Here is a 15,070-nt window from a genome sequence, read left to right on the forward strand (position 1 = left end):
AGAAAGGAAAGTCATTTAACCTAACCTAACCTTACTTAACCTAATCTGGTTAGGTTATATTTTCCGAAAGTGGAGTCCCGGACTTAAACGCTCGTTTTCAGCCCGCTTCGCGAGAGGGCGGGGGGGAGGGGCGATGCCCCTCCCCCTGCCGGGATCCGTGCTATGAACCAGGTGATCAAAATCTGTACGGTGAAATCTGTTCCACCGGCTCCGGCGGGGGAGAGGAGTAAAGCCCATTCCTCCCGCCCTCCCGCGAAGCGGGCTGAAAACGATCGTATGTGTCCGGGGTTCCAGTTTCGGAAAATATAACCTAACTTAAACTTATTTCTGATTTAATGCTAAAATTCCATCAAATATACTCTTTCGTAAACGTATATGGTATCGTAAAATTATGCTCTAGTCATTAAACTTTTTTGTTAATAATTTTGTAACAAACAACGAGTGACAGGTGAAACCTAGTGCGGGTTATTCAGGAAGGTGACCTTGTAATATATGTCAAACTCAAGTCCTTGCTTCGCGTGGACAGTTGAAAAGTCGTGCAAAATCATTAAATTTCTTTTTTTAAATAGCTTTTTAATAAACAACGAGCGACGGTTAAAACTTTTTGAAGATCACTCAGGAGGACCTTTATAATATATGTCAAGGTCAAGGTCATCGGGACGGGCTCCGTTATTGTCAATATTTACCCTATATTGTTCTGAATAACGCGAAAATAGTCTGCAACTGGCAAAAAAGCGTTTTTGTCGATTTCTCAAATTTCAACTAAAAACCTCCATATCTCTTAAACCAAACCAGATAGCCACTTTCACCACTCTTTAAGTTTTGTTTGTAATGACCTGTAAATGAAGAATCCACGGTCAAAACTTGGCGCTCCGGAAATCGTAGTATCCCCTCATTTTATAATATCTAATATGATTTACTCGTAATTTATTTCCTCCGCGTAATCCTTCAGTTTCTTGCAAGAACGCTAAATAAACAATGTATTTCCAGTCAATTTTGTTACCATCACTATCAAAAAGTGTTTTCCAATCACCAAGTACATTCCGAATTAATTTGAGCATATGACAATTATCAAACATAACATAAACATATATTTCAGTTGCAGGATGAAAAAAATAAGGTTCTATTCTAGAATTAATAGTGTCAAATTTAGCACCTAGTTTTTGTACCATAGACAAGTGCTCACTAGTACCATCCAAAGTTAAAGATAAAACTTTAACCCCAATTTCATGCAATTTAATTAAGGCAGTCTTTACTAAACCTGATGATGTTTCAGAGTCAATTCCATCGATTAAGAAATAGCCAATAGGTAACTTCCAATTATCATCAAGAGCTACAACCATTAAAACTAAAGCATTTTGGCTTCGCGCAAATTATCATCTATTTCAAATTCAGCTCCAAAATTTACATGTCCGCGTATTTTACCATCTCTACCCCTCTGAGTTCCTTTCTTTATTCCCATTTCATCCATAATAAATGAAACAATAACTTCTTTATTCTCTATCTTTGCCTTCTCAACTTTATATTTTAACGTTTTAAAACTTTCCGAAGTAAACCCTGGCTCTCCATCGATACAATTGTACCACGATCTCAATACACTCGGTGCGGGTAAAGCCATGTTCATCTTTTCACGCACATAGTTATAAGCACGAGGTGAATAAAAATGAAGAGTTAACGCAAAACTTCGCAAAGCTGCTGGGTATTAGCGTTTGCTCAACGACCTACCATTTGTTATAGCACGCTCTACAAATTGTTTTTGTTGAAATTTGATTATTTCCCTTTACAAATGTGCGAGATAAGGTATAAATAAATGTGTTCAGTATTTCAATAAACAAAAGAAAATGTATATATATATAATTACGAAAAATATGTAACAATACATTCAAACAGTTTCAAATAATTATATATCAATCACATACAAATAAGCAAGAAAATATACGTGTGAACCTCAAAGTCACAAGAAAAGAAGATACAAAATTAGCCAATGCTTTGTTCAAGCAAAGAATCTCATAAATCAAATTAAAGAAAAATTTCTACTCATCCGATTGATTCCGTGACTTCCAGATATCAGTCGCCTTTTTCGTTTTTCAGATCTGTGCACAAATCCGCCTTAATTCTATATCGGTAAACTATTCGCCAGTAACTATCCGCCAGTGGATCCACTTATTTGTTCGCTCGCTCAGTACGTTCGCTCGCTACAACGGTCGCGTGAGAAAAAGGGTCGAATACATCGCTACGCGTCTCATCATGCCGATATTTATCTATCGATATTTGATGCCCGAATCTTCCCGAGACAATTGGGCAGAATTAGCGCGAAGTTTAAACTAGTTTTCTCAACAGTTTTACACCCTGATCTGATATTGAATCAAGACAGCTCAAACAATTTTCTGATACCATGCGCTGACTTCGTAAATTAGTAATCACTTCTTTTAAACTTGTTATGCGTGTTCGTAGACGTTGAAGCTGTCGGTTTTGAAGTTTAATTTTACGTTCCTTATTCTTTAATGCTTCTTGACTTCTTATAAGTTTCTTACGCAGTGTTGATGAAGAAGCATCATAATAATGATCATGATTGACTGAGTTTATAATTCCGGTATCAAACATCGATAATCTGTTATTTTCGGCTGTAAAAAATAAAAAAAAAACTTTTAGAAGGAATTTCTTATATTAATTATTATATTTTATATTAATTATTTATATTAATTATACTAATTATTATCTTATTACATACCATTATTTTCATCATTGACGATAAGCGATTCCTCAGAAATAGACATATTTTCATTAATAGAAATGTTACTAATATTTTGATCTACAAAAATTAAATTATTGAACTCTTCAACTTGTACTTAATTAATGAAAACTATTTTGTAATTAATTAATGAAAAAATAATTACCTGTTGAGTGTATTTGGATTTGATCTATTAATTCATCACAAGAAATTTGTTGTGGAGAGTCAAACTTATCATTATTACTAAATTTTATCTTCTGATTACATTCTGTTTCACAAGGAGGAATATTTTCTCTTGATACCAACACAGCTAAAAAATATGATTGTTGAGTTTCCATTTTAATAATTAAAGAGAAATATTAATAAAACATAAAAATGAAGATTTTACCTGTTTTTATAATGTTGCAATCTTCAACCTTAAATATTGTTGGAACACTTCCATCTTTTAACCTCACATATTTTCCTTTCGATTTGTGAAAACAAGTATGCTCAAAATGTTCTGAGCATAAAAGACTGCTGTCATTAGGAGTCCAATTCGTAATTCCTATATTATCAAGCCATTTCTTTAAAAGATCTGATTTATCCAACGGAAACCTAGGTTTATAATATATACAAAAATTAGAGTAAATACTTTAAGTATAATATACTTATAATTTTAAAAAATTTAATCTTACTTGAAAAAGGAACATCCTGATTTATATATACGCTTTCGCTTGCAATATATACAGAAAGAACGAGGATTATCAAAACGCGTTGGAATACTATTTGGTTTTAATCGTACTTTAAATTCTGAACGGTCGAAACAATCCTCTGTGAAATGATTAGAGCATAAAATGGTCGAATTGGTTGGTGTCCAATTTTTTATAAGAAAATTATTGAGCCATGTTTCAAAAGATGTTGATTGTTTAAAGGGAATCTACAATATGTTTAAGAATATTTGAATTAATTATTCAATATGATTTATTTCAATATGATCTAAGAAGTAATTACTTCTTACATGAGACAAAGATAACACAATATCAATAAAGCAATGCAATACACTACCTGTGAAATGTTATTGCAGATCCAGGACTTTTTGTATTATTGCAAAAGTAACAGTGCCTCATTTTCACAAAATTTGAAAAAAATATTTTGTATATAACACAATTATATTTTTTTTCTGCCTCTTCTCTAAATACCGTAACCTACACAACACGCTTTTCTGCATTCCTCTTCTCTAAATACCCTAACCTACACAACACGCTTGAACATGATTAACGCGCATGCGTGACAACTTTCCTCCTAACATGGCGGTTTTCAATTGAGGACACGAAGCCATTGCGCATCGGCTATCCATGTAATATATATCAATGGTCATTATGCTCGTTGATGTTTGTCTGGGTTCTTCCTACCACAAGGAACCTTGTTGTCACACTTGAAAGGACCCGAAAATAGGGTCGAAACGTTGTGTAACATTCAATAAAGATAGCCGGTGTGGTCGCATGAGCATTAGCATTCTATTACATTCCTAGCGGACTAATTTGTTGACTTGAATTAATATTTATTAATTACTCTTTTTAGAATCCAATGTATGTGGAAAATGGACACATGAGACTATTCTTATACTGATATCGTTATATAAAGAGAACTGCCATATGTTGGGAAAAGGTTGTAACGACCTTCCGTACGCGGGGCATTCGGTATAGCTCGTTGCGGATGTGGTTCGTGGCGGAGGGTCCGGGGTAGGTGCAGGGCGAAAAATGAGAGCTGGGTCGTCCCTTACTAACTAGCTTATATTTATCAATCAAAGGCGTCTATGTACAGGCTATTTACAGTAGTCGCGAGGCGCGGGCTTGTCGACCCGAGGCCCGCTTGTCGTGGCGGTTCGCGACGCGGCGCGCGCGGCGGTGACGTGCGGCCGGAGGCCGGGCTTCCCGCGGGGCCCGGTGCTCGGTGCGGTCGCGGTAGGCCTGGTGCGGGAAGTGGAGCCGGGTGCCCGGAGCGCTCTGGACGTCCGGGTGCCGAGAAGACTCGGCCGAGGCGGAGTACGCTCGACCCCGTGGGTTGGTCCGTCGTAGAGGCCGGGGGGGGGGAGGAGGTCGGCGACCGGGCGGATGTCGAGATGCACTCGACAGAGGCGGAGCACTCTCCACCCCTGGTATCCGTGACCCCCGGGGAGACGGGAACGGGAGGAAGGGTCCGTTTCGGAGTGACGGTGCCGAGATGCACTCGGCGGAGACCAGGAACTCCTGACCCCCGGTTTCGTCCGTGACTCGTAGCGGGTAAGGGCTCGGGAGCGTCGATCCGAGCGGTTCGGTTGACGAGACAGGATTCCTCTTGAGCGCTTCTCGGCCCGCTATTTATTCGCGATACGCGTTGTTTGTCGCGCGTTTCGGGTCGGCGGAGAGGGCTTGTGAAACGCGCGAGCGCCGCGTCCACGGAGCGGCCGGTACGGAAAGCGGCTGGCGCGACGCTACGGCCTCGCTCGGTTTTCTCCGCCCGTGTTCGGCGATTCGACTATTTATTCGGGCTCGAGGCCCGTTGTCCTCGCCCGCCGATGGTCGGGCGGGCGGCATACAGACGATGCAACCACATGCATCGTTACAACCCCCCTCGCAGGAGGGTGCCTGAACGAGAAGGCACAAGCCGCCTACTTTTCTTTTATGGAGCGCACCCTCCCGCAGGCGTTAAACCGCAGGTGGAAGCGGCGGCCGGCGATGCGGGTCTTCCATTGCCGGCTGACGTGCGCGGAAAAATGCGGCACCTCTATGATGAGGCCTGGCTCGACCTCTACCGGGATCGGTGGTGGCGGCAACGGTCCCATGACCCGGGCCGGCTGCAGGGTTGGTCGGCTGCTGGCTGGGACTTCAGGCGGTGGTCTCCGGGGCGTCGATGGTGCCGGTGTGGCCATCAGGCCGGCTAATTTCCTGGCGTTCGCCCAGTCGGACCGCTGGATGACGGTCCCGACTCTGGGCACCATCCTTGGCCCGGCGGGTGGTGGCGGTGACGGTCGGGTCTGTTCCGGGGCCGGGTGGATGGTCGGTTCCTCGGCCACGGCGCCTCGCAAGCGGCTCCAGCGAGTGTCGAAGCCGGGGACGGCTGGATCGTACTCGGCGTGCTCGCCGAGTAGCTCCTCTATCTCTCGCAGGATATCGCTTTCCATCGATCTGTTTGTTTGGCCGGATCGATCGTGAATGTCGTGCGATCTTTCGGCTGCCGAGACTTGCGGGTGGTTCGAGGCTGTTGATGTTGACGGCCCCCCGTCCTCGGCGTCGCTCTCGGTGTCGGTGTTGCCATGATCCGGTGGGCCGGGCTTTAGGTCCTTTATGTGTACATGCCTGTACCATTTGTTTCCGGGGCCCCGGAGATCGACGATGACTGGAGAGAGGATCTTTCGGACTTCTAGTGGTCCGATATATTTTGGTGCCAGCTTGGCATTGAAGGCTGCAGCTCTGCTGGAGAGCGGATGCTCGCGCTTCCATACGAGGTCGCCCAACTTTGGTCGCCAGTCCCGGTGCCGTAGGTTGTAATGGCGCTCTTGCTGGTGGAACGCCCGGGCCAGGTTTATGCGGACGAGCTCAAATGCCTCTTCCATCCGCTTCCGGAGCTCGGATGGGGTTGGCGCGTTTCTTTGCCGTGGCGGTTCGGTCGGTCGGCGCAGTTCGCGGCCGTGTAGCAAGAAGGCGGGTGTGTAGCCGGTGGCGGCATTCTGGGCGGTGTTGAACGCGAACTGGATCTCCGGGAGATGTTCGTCCCACGTGCGGTGCCGTCGGCCCACATACTAGCTAATCATCGTTTTGATGGTGCGGTTTGCGCGTTCTACGGGATTGCATTGTGGCGCATATACGGGGGTGAAACGATGCCTAATTCCCAGGTCCGCAAGGGGCCCGGTCACCTTCGCGGTTCGGAACTGGGTCCCGTTATCGGTTAAGATTTCCTCCGGGCACCCGTGGCGGAGGATGATCGCGTCGGTTAAGGCGGCCAGGATGGTCGCGGCGGTGGCGCGGCGGATCGGCCGGACTTCTACCCACTTGGTGAAGCGGTCCTGCATGTTTAGTAGCCAGGTGTGACCGCGCCGGGATCGCGGCAGCGGGCCGACTAGGTCCATGGCCATTTGTTGCCAGGGCCTTTGGACGGCCGTCGGATGCATGACTCCCGGCTTTCGTTGTTGCGATGCCTTGTGCGCGAGGCACGTCGGACAGGCCCGGATGTAACGCGCGATGTCGCGGTGCATCCCCGGCCAATAGTAGAGGGGTGTAAGACGGGCGATTGTCTTCGCGATCCCGAGGTGACTGGCGGTCGGCGCATCATGGTACTCGGCCAGGAGCTTAGTTCTGTCGTCGCGGGGCACACACTCCTTCCATTGGTCGTCCGGGGGGACGTCGTGGAAGTCGAGCTCGTGGAGCAGGTGGCGGTACAACTTCCCGGCGCGTATCCGGTAATCGGGTATTGCGGCAGGGTGTCGGCGTACGGCCCTCCAGAGTTTCTGGTGCCACGCGCACCGTACGCGGCGGACGCTAGCGGCTACGGGTTGTCGCGAGAGCGCGTCGGCGACGCGGTTGAGGGCACCCTTCCGGTACTTGATCTCAAAATCGTGTTGGCGTAGCTCGAAAGCCCATCGTCCGAGGCGGCCGGTTGGCGACTCGAGCTTCTGCAGCCAGCGGAGGGACTGATGATCCGTGATCACCAGGAAGTGGTAACCTTCCAAGTAATCCCGCATCCTTCGGATCCTCCACATGACAGCCAAGCACTCGAGTTCGGTTGCGCTGTAATTTCGTTCCGCGGGGTTCAGCGTGCGGCTGGCGTACGCGATCACGCGCTCCCCTTCCGGGAAGTATTGGGTGAGCACGGCGCCCACCCCGGTGGCACTAGCGTCCGTCTGCAGCACGAACTGCCGTTGAAAATCCGGGCATGCCAGGACGGGGGTCGTGGTAAGCGCGGTCTTGAGGGTATCAAAGGCCCTTTTCTCGGCTTCGTCCCACGTCCACCTCGCGTTCTTCCGGGTGAGAGCGGTCAGCGGGCTGGCGAGGGTCGCGAAGTTCGTCACGAATCGGCGATACCACGAGGCAACGCTCAAAAATTGCCGGACATGACGCACAGTTCGAGGGGTCGGCCACTCCGCGACGGCTCTTACCTTCTCGGGGTCGGTACGGATCCCGTCGTGATCCACGATGTGCCCGAGGTATTTGATACGACTGGTGCAAAACCGGCATTTGTCGTTATTGAGTCGCAGCTTGGCTTCCCGCAAGCGGCAGAATACCTCGCGCAGAACGGTCAGGTGTCGGTCGAAGGTACGCGTGCAGATCACGATGTCGTCGAGGTATACGAAGACCTCGGGCTCGAGCTCGGGCCCTAGAACTTGGTCCAGTAGCCGCTGGAAAGTGGCAGGCGCGGAATGCAGCCCGAAGGGCATCACCCGGAACTGCATGAGTCCCTTCCCTGGAACGGTGAACACGGTGACCGGTCGACTCCCGGCCGTTAGGGGTACTTGCCAGTACCCGCTCTTCAGGTCGAGAGTCGAGAAATACTTGGCGCCGCGCAGCTTGTCGAGAGTCGTGGTGATTTGTGGTAGCGGGTAGGCGTCGCGTTCGGTGACGTCGTTCACGCGGCGGTAGTCTACACAAAACCGATGCGAGCCGTCCTTCTTTTTTTACGAGCACGACCGGCGAGCTCCAGGCACTGTTGGAGGGTTCGATAACTCCGTCGCGGAGCATCTGCTCGACCTCGCGGTCGATGACCGCTTGCATCGCGGGGTTCCGCGGCCGGTAGCGCTGTTTGATCGGCATCGGCGTGGTGACGCGGATCTCATGCTGGATGCGATCGGTGGGTCCTGGCACGGTTGTGAACTTGGGCAGCTCGTCTGCCAAGAACGCTTGGAGACGGCTGGCCTCGGGGCCCGTGATGGTGCCCACCGTCCCGGTGCAGGTCGGCGTAGGCAGGATTAAAGGCGGGGGCGGAATCGGTCGTCGCGTTCGCGCCCAGAGGTCGACCCCGACCAGAAACGGCTCGTCTAGTGTCGGCATGACCTGGAAGTCATGCGTCATCGTTATCCCCCAGAGACGGACGGGGATCCGGACGAGCTCGTGGATGGCGGAGACGGTCCCGTCCGCGAGATGCACCCGACCGTCAATAGGTCGGGCCGGGTACCCGAGAGATTTGAGCTGGTTCGCGGTGGTCGCGTTTATGAACGAGATCTCGGACCCGGTGTCCAGGAGGGCTTGAAATTTCCGGTGCCGCACGAAGACGGCCAGGTGCGGTCTCGGGATATATTTTAGCTCGGGGGCCGGGGCTCGGCCGCTATTTCCCCGGCCCGGGTCGCGTTTCTCGGCGGGTGGCAATCTCTCGTCAAGACCCCGTCCTTCCCGCACTGCGAGCAGAATTTACGCATGGGTCGCTGGCAGTCGCGTCGCGTGTGTCCCCGCTGCTTGCACCGCCAGCAGCATTCGGTGCGGTCGTAAGCGGTGCTGGCGATGACCGGATGTTTCGGGGCCGGTCGTTGGGCGCGACATTCGGCGTCGATCGTGTCGAGTTCGCTGGCGCGCGCGCTGAGCTCGCTGATCTTTTGGATGCTACCCCGTGAGATGTGGTACCGGTATTGTGGGTTCATGTTTTCATATAACTGATCCAGTTGTTCGACGGGCGTCAGCGTCCCTGCCCGGCGCATCAGCGTGCATAGCTCGTTTGCGAACTTGCGGAAGGGCTCGTCGGGCTTCTGATATCGGTCCTTGATCTCGCGGAGTAGCTGAGCGCGGTACCGAGGTGGGAAGAAGTGGTCGCGGAAAGCCTGCACGAAATCGTTCCAATCCTGCCACTCGTCGCGACCGTTTCGGCACCACAGCAATGCCTCCCCCCGGAAAAGTTCGGGTAGTCCGGCCAGCATCTGGCTGTCGCCGTAACCATAACTCGTTTTTAACTCGGTGGCCCGCTCGAGGAAAGCCACGGAGTCCTTCCCGTCGAAATGACATCCCCATTTGCGGATCTGGTTGATGGTCTTGGCCATGCTTTCTCCCGGAGGGCCGGTGGTAATATCGGGGACCGTCGTAACGTCCCAGACGCCGTCGGTTCCGGCGGGCGAATTCATTTCCGGTCTAGTCGGCGGATTCGGTCGCGGAATGTGCTCCGGACGCGTGGTTACGTACTCGCTCATTCGCCGGCGCAGCTCGTCGATGGTACCCGCGGCGTCTTGGCCGATACGCTGCAGCTCGGCTTGCAACTCGGCTTTTGTGCTGCTATATATCCAGCTCTTCGGCATTCCTCGATGCTCCTACCCACGGTGCGGAGCGGAGACGGTCCCTGTTCGGGCGCCAATGTAACGACCTTCCGTACGCGGGGCACTCGGTATAGCTCGTTGCGGATGTGGTTCGTGGCGGAGGGTCCGGGGTAGGTGCAGGGCGAAAAATGAGAGCTGGGTCGTCCCTTACTAACTAGCTTATATTTATCAATCAAAGGCGTCTATGTACAGGCTATTTACAGTAGTCGCGAGGCGCGGGCTTGTCGACCCGAGGCCCGCTTGTCGTGGCGGTTCGCGACGCGGCGCGCGCGGCGGTGACGTGCGGCCGGAGGCCGGGCTTCCCGCGGGGCCCGGTGCTCGGTGCGGTCGCGGTAGGCCTGGTGCGAGAAGTGGAGCCGGGTGCCCGGAGCGCTCTGGACGTCCGGGTGCCGAGAAGACTCGGCCGAGGCGGAGTACGCTCGACCCCGTGGGTTGGTCCGTCGTAGAGGCCGGGGGGGGGGGGGGGGGGGTCGGCGACCGGGCGGATGTCGAGATGCACTCGACAGAGGCGGAGCACTCTCCACCCCTGGTATCCGTGACCCCCGGGGAGACGGGAACGGGAGGAAGGGTCCGTTTCGGAGTGACGGTGCCGAGATGCACTCGGCGGAGACCAGGAACTCCTGACCCCCGGTTTCGTCCGTGACTCGTAGCGGGTAAGGGCTCGGGAACGTCGATCCGAGCGGTTCGGTTGACGAGACAGGATTCCTCTTGAGCGCTTCTCGACCCGCTATTTATTCGCGATACGCGTTGTTTGTCGCGCGTTTCGGGTCGGCGGAGAGGGCTTGTGAAACGCGCGAGGGCCGCGTCCACGGAGCGGCCGGTACGGAAAGCGGCTGGCGCGACGCTACGGCCTCGCTCGGTTTTCTCCGCCCGTGTTCGGCGATTCGACTATTTATTCGGGCTCGAGGCCCGTTGTCCTCGCCCGCCGATGGTCGGGCGGGCGGCATACAGACGATGCAACCACATGCATCGTTACAAGGTCCGCAAAAAAAAAATGTGGATGAATATTTCGCAACGCATGTCCAAAAGAAATTATAATTTTACAGTAACTCAGCTGTATAACAAAATGGATACTCTAAAAAGACGTTACCGCCAGGTGATCGACCATAATGCTCAGAGTGGAAATGACAGAAAAGAATGGATATATTTAGAGGTAATAAATTGTAATAAAATTATTAACGTAGTTACAAAAATGTTATGATTTTCTTATCATTAGTAAAATGTTTTACAAACCCAAATAGAAGTAGTGTCAGAAATTTTTTATTGAAGTAATATATGTATATTGTAGCCATTAGATGAAGTCTTTCGCAACAAGTGCTGGGTTAAACCACTATCTGTAGCGGGGTCAGACATTCAAGAGCCAGAAATATCATTATTCGAGGATAAACCATCAAGTAGTTAGTAATTACAAAACATCACTGTTTCTTGTTGTATTCAAGTCAATAAGTCTAACAATATTTTTTTTAGAACAAAAGAGGATATCATGGAATAAAGAGAAATCACATTATCTGCAAACATCGCTGGAAAAGAAAAGATTAAAAAGGGAAGAGACTACTAAATACCAAGCCGAAAAATTAAAGATATTAAGGAAATTGAAAGAAGCTTTTGAAAAGAAAAAGTAATGCGCACAAATTTGTTAAACATATGGAACAAATATAGTACCCGAGGAGGACAGAAAGTCAAAATTATGTCAAGTTTACGTCATTTGTCACTTAAATGTAATAAATTTGCCTTGAACGACGTCATTTAGGGCAAATTTATTACATTTAAGTAACAAACGACGTAAACTTGACATAATTTTGACTTTCTGTCCTCCTCGGGTAGAATGGTTTGATAAGATAGGAGGAATTAAGAAAAGGGAAAAAGGAAAAGAAAGTGGCAATATAAAATAGTGATAATACATGTGATAGTAGAATAAGATTGACAGGTGATAAGCAAAATTTTATTTATGAGGGTAAAAAGAAGTTTGAATGAATAAGATAGGAAGATAATAAGATTATAATAAACCAAAAGACTGAAGATTATAATAAACCAAGATTATAATAAATTTATTTAGTTATAAATACAAGTAGAAGCTTAATATTAAACATTTACGCCATTCTATCCAATAACTGGGTCACATCCATTAATTGATACATTTTACCTTAAATCCTTATCATTTCCATCAATCTGTTTCGTTTAATAATTCCTTCCTCTTTTAATTCTTCGTTAACTACTAGCGGTTCCATATCATGTAGCACATTAGGCACAACGACAGGGATTTCGATGGCATCATTACTTAGTAAACAAATATTATGTAGTACACAACAACTAACTATATAATATGGAACTAAGTCTGTTCTTGTCATAAGCAACTTTTCTAATAAATAACGCCATCGTCCTTTCAATAATCCAATTGCTCTTTCTACAATCATTCGGGCGGATGATAAGTGATGATTGAAATCCCTCTGTTATCTAGTTAAGTGGCCATTATCATAGAATGGCACTATGACATTTTTTTGTATAGTGTACGCTGCATCACCTAACAGATGACTGTCCTCGGGGAAATATACTGGAGTACAATACCGTTGCACTCCGGAATAAAGAAACACTCACATGTCATGGACACATCCTGGCATTCTAGCAAAAACATTAATAAAAGACAAATTATCTTTACAGATAACCTGGAATAAAAATATAGAATTAGTAACTAGTTTGTTGTTGCTGTTTTTCTATATATTATTCACTTTGCATACGTAACAGTTTATAGCATTTATTCTCTCTCTATGTGTGTGTGTGTGTATGTGTATGAATTAAGATAATACGATAAAAATATCCTTATTACTTACTTGTAACTGCACAGAAAATCTGCCTTTCCTATTGATGTAACTATTAGCATCTTGCTTTGGTCGAACAATGTTTATGTGTGTCCCATCAATAATACCCAAAACTTTAGGAAATCCATATAACCTCTGCAAATTTGTCCATGTTGCAGCTTCTCCGTGCGTAGGCCATCTGATGAATTCATTTCGAATCCTGTATATTGCTCTAACTACTCTTTTTACAGAATACCATGCAGTTGATCTTGCAACACCAAATCTCTCACTTATGGAGCGATAAGAGTCTGATGTTGCTAAAACATAAATGCCTATTAGTAACTGTTTTGTGGCATCAATTTGTTTTCTCCCATAAAATGGAGGGTTATCCAAGTTTGGTCCAATCAAATGTAATAAAAACTGGAAGGTATTACGCTCCATTCTGTAACACACAAAAATTACATTGTTCAGAAGAATATTTTGTATTAATAGCTATGTATTTACAAATTTCAGATGTTGATTCGGCGATTGTGAGCCAAGGAGCCGTTGGAGAGGCTAAGATCAATGAATAAAATACAGTTTTACGTTTCGATTCTTTATTTTGAGTCCTTTTCAGAAATTAATAATAGTATATTCGATCGAATTCGAATATACTTGTATTAATTTCTGAAAAGGACTCAAAATAAAGAATCGAAACGTAAAACTGTATTTTATTCATTGATCTTAGCCTCTCTAACGGCTCCTTGGCTCATAATCGCCCAGTCAACATTTGATATTTCTAATAGGAATAAAGAGCTTTATAGTTATATATTTACAATTATAAATAACACGACTAACCTGAAATGTGATTTAAATTCAACATTTGTGTATCTAGCCACAACATATTCTAGATAATTTCTTATCTTTGGCACTTCTCTCCTTTCATCTCTATTATAATTTAATATATTCTGTAAGGCATCATTATTGTCATCGCTCTCACTAGAAGAAGAGGAAGTACTCGATTCAAACATGTTTTCTATTAAAATATATTCTTCCATAATAAATTCCTGGTGTTACAGCACAGACGCAAAAAGAGGACCTGTAAAGACAAAAAATACAAGAGGTTTTAATTAAAACAAACAGTTGATTACTTAACTTTGCAAGCGTTATTAAATTAAATTAAAGCATAAGCGAGAGAGAAAGAGAGAGAATGTGTGCGTGTGAGAGAAGGAGGGACTGAGACACTCACCGCATTGACCCAGGTAGCATAAAAATCCAAAAAACATCGCAAAGACGTCCTTTAGATATCTTTTATTAAAGGATATCTAAAGGACGTCTTTGCGATGTCTTTTGGATTTTTATGCTACCTGGGAATATACTAACTTCATTTATGTTCTATGAAAAAGTTGCGAAACTTGTACGTATTCTATTATAATGTAATGCTTGTAATTATCAAAATTCCTCTGAAAGAAGAGGCCGGTGCAACTTATAAACAACATGCGATTGCGTCGACGCTTTGTTCAACCTTTAATTTCTTTCTTGCTCTCTTTCTCTTTCGTGTATGGATGTAGAAAATGATGGAGAGAGATTCTATTTTACATTTGTTGTATTTTTATATAATTTTCTATATTACAATGTAATTTATGTATTTATGTAACTCTGTTATTACCTGATTTTCTTTACTTTCCTTCCATGTTTTGCACTGCGCACCGTCTCCCAGAAACTCCCAGCTGGAGATACCGAACGCAGCGTTGGGAATTTCAGTACTGCCAACTTTACTACCTTTCCCAAAACTATTTTCGAACGCACTAAAAATGTAGCGACACGACCATCTTCTGTGGTCACCTGCGCATGCTCCGTGGCTACATACTCGTGACAAAAGTGCGCGAATTTGAACGCGTGTGTACTTGCAATGCAAATTAGTACGATTCCAAATAGGTTTTCAATTCATGTGAAGCGAGGTTCCACGTAAAGCAAGGTTCTATATTGTAACTTCCACGCAGTACTTTTGGTCACCCCAAAGTTTTGTTAGTTATTTTATGTGGAAGAGTACTAGGTGACGGGCGAAGCCCGTCTCCTCGTGCTCTTCCACCCAAGCATATACTTTCCCAGTATAAACTTTCTTACTTTAATATTATTAATTTTTTATATGTGTACCATATTTAAACATACGCGGTACATATATTCATATATAATGGCCAAAAAGTTAGGTGATGGTTTTGTGTTCATCTAATAAAGCACCCATCAGGAAGTAACATGTAGTGTCCGTTTGCTAATGTAACGTCTATTACAGGATTCTCGAGTCGAGGAAGTCAA

The 15,070-nt window shown here is 46.5% G+C and overlaps 3 protein-coding genes across 6 annotated transcripts; 1 reads left to right on the forward strand and 2 right to left on the reverse strand.

The window, feature by feature from the left end:
- Positions 1–1,773: 1,773 nt before the first annotated feature.
- Positions 1,774–4,404, reverse strand: LOC113561807 (THAP domain-containing protein 3-like). The gene is given in 7 exon segments (XM_026969044.1): positions 1,774–2,624; positions 2,732–2,812; positions 2,898–3,041; positions 3,120–3,325; positions 3,406–3,616; positions 3,619–3,647; positions 3,776–4,404. Coding segments are annotated over 7 exon segments (1,038 nt in total). The 5' UTR covers positions 3,838–4,404; the 3' UTR covers positions 1,774–2,319.
- A 6,077-nt stretch (positions 4,405–10,481) lies between these two features.
- Positions 10,482–12,043, forward strand: LOC105283092. 3 transcript variants are annotated; one of them, XM_011345556.2, is made up of 5 exons: positions 10,482–10,959; positions 11,027–11,133; positions 11,269–11,377; positions 11,448–11,644; positions 11,823–12,043. In XM_011345556.2, the coding sequence occupies exons 1-4, from the start codon at positions 10,935–10,937 to the stop codon at positions 11,600–11,602; spliced, it is 396 nt and encodes a 131-aa protein (XP_011343858.1). In that variant the 5' UTR covers positions 10,482–10,934; the 3' UTR covers positions 11,603–11,644; positions 11,823–12,043. The 3 variants fall into 3 exon arrangements, with proteins under 3 accessions (XP_011343858.1, XP_019888453.1, XP_011343857.1); XM_020032894.2 differs by having other exon boundaries at positions 10,482–11,133; XM_011345555.2 differs by having other exon boundaries at positions 10,482–11,133; positions 11,269–11,374.
- LOC105283091 (protein ANTAGONIST OF LIKE HETEROCHROMATIN PROTEIN 1-like) lies at positions 12,005–14,549 on the reverse strand. Of its 2 annotated transcripts, none has more exons than XM_011345552.3 (4): positions 14,424–14,549; positions 13,613–13,853; positions 12,809–13,217; positions 12,005–12,599 (listed from the first exon to the last, which is right to left on the reverse strand). In XM_011345552.3, the coding sequence occupies exons 2-4, from the start codon at positions 13,810–13,812 to the stop codon at positions 12,579–12,581; spliced, it is 630 nt and encodes a 209-aa protein (XP_011343854.1). In that variant the 5' UTR covers positions 13,813–13,853; positions 14,424–14,549; the 3' UTR covers positions 12,005–12,578. The 2 variants fall into 2 exon arrangements, with proteins under 2 accessions (XP_011343854.1, XP_011343853.1); XM_011345551.3 differs by having other exon boundaries at positions 12,005–12,643; positions 14,424–14,548.
- Between the last annotated feature and the right edge of the window lie 521 nt (positions 14,550–15,070).

This window comes from Ooceraea biroi, chromosome 4 (assembly GCF_003672135.1).
Source record: "Ooceraea biroi isolate clonal line C1 chromosome 4, Obir_v5.4, whole genome shotgun sequence".
Classification (NCBI taxonomy): domain Eukaryota; kingdom Metazoa; phylum Arthropoda; class Insecta; order Hymenoptera; family Formicidae; genus Ooceraea; species Ooceraea biroi.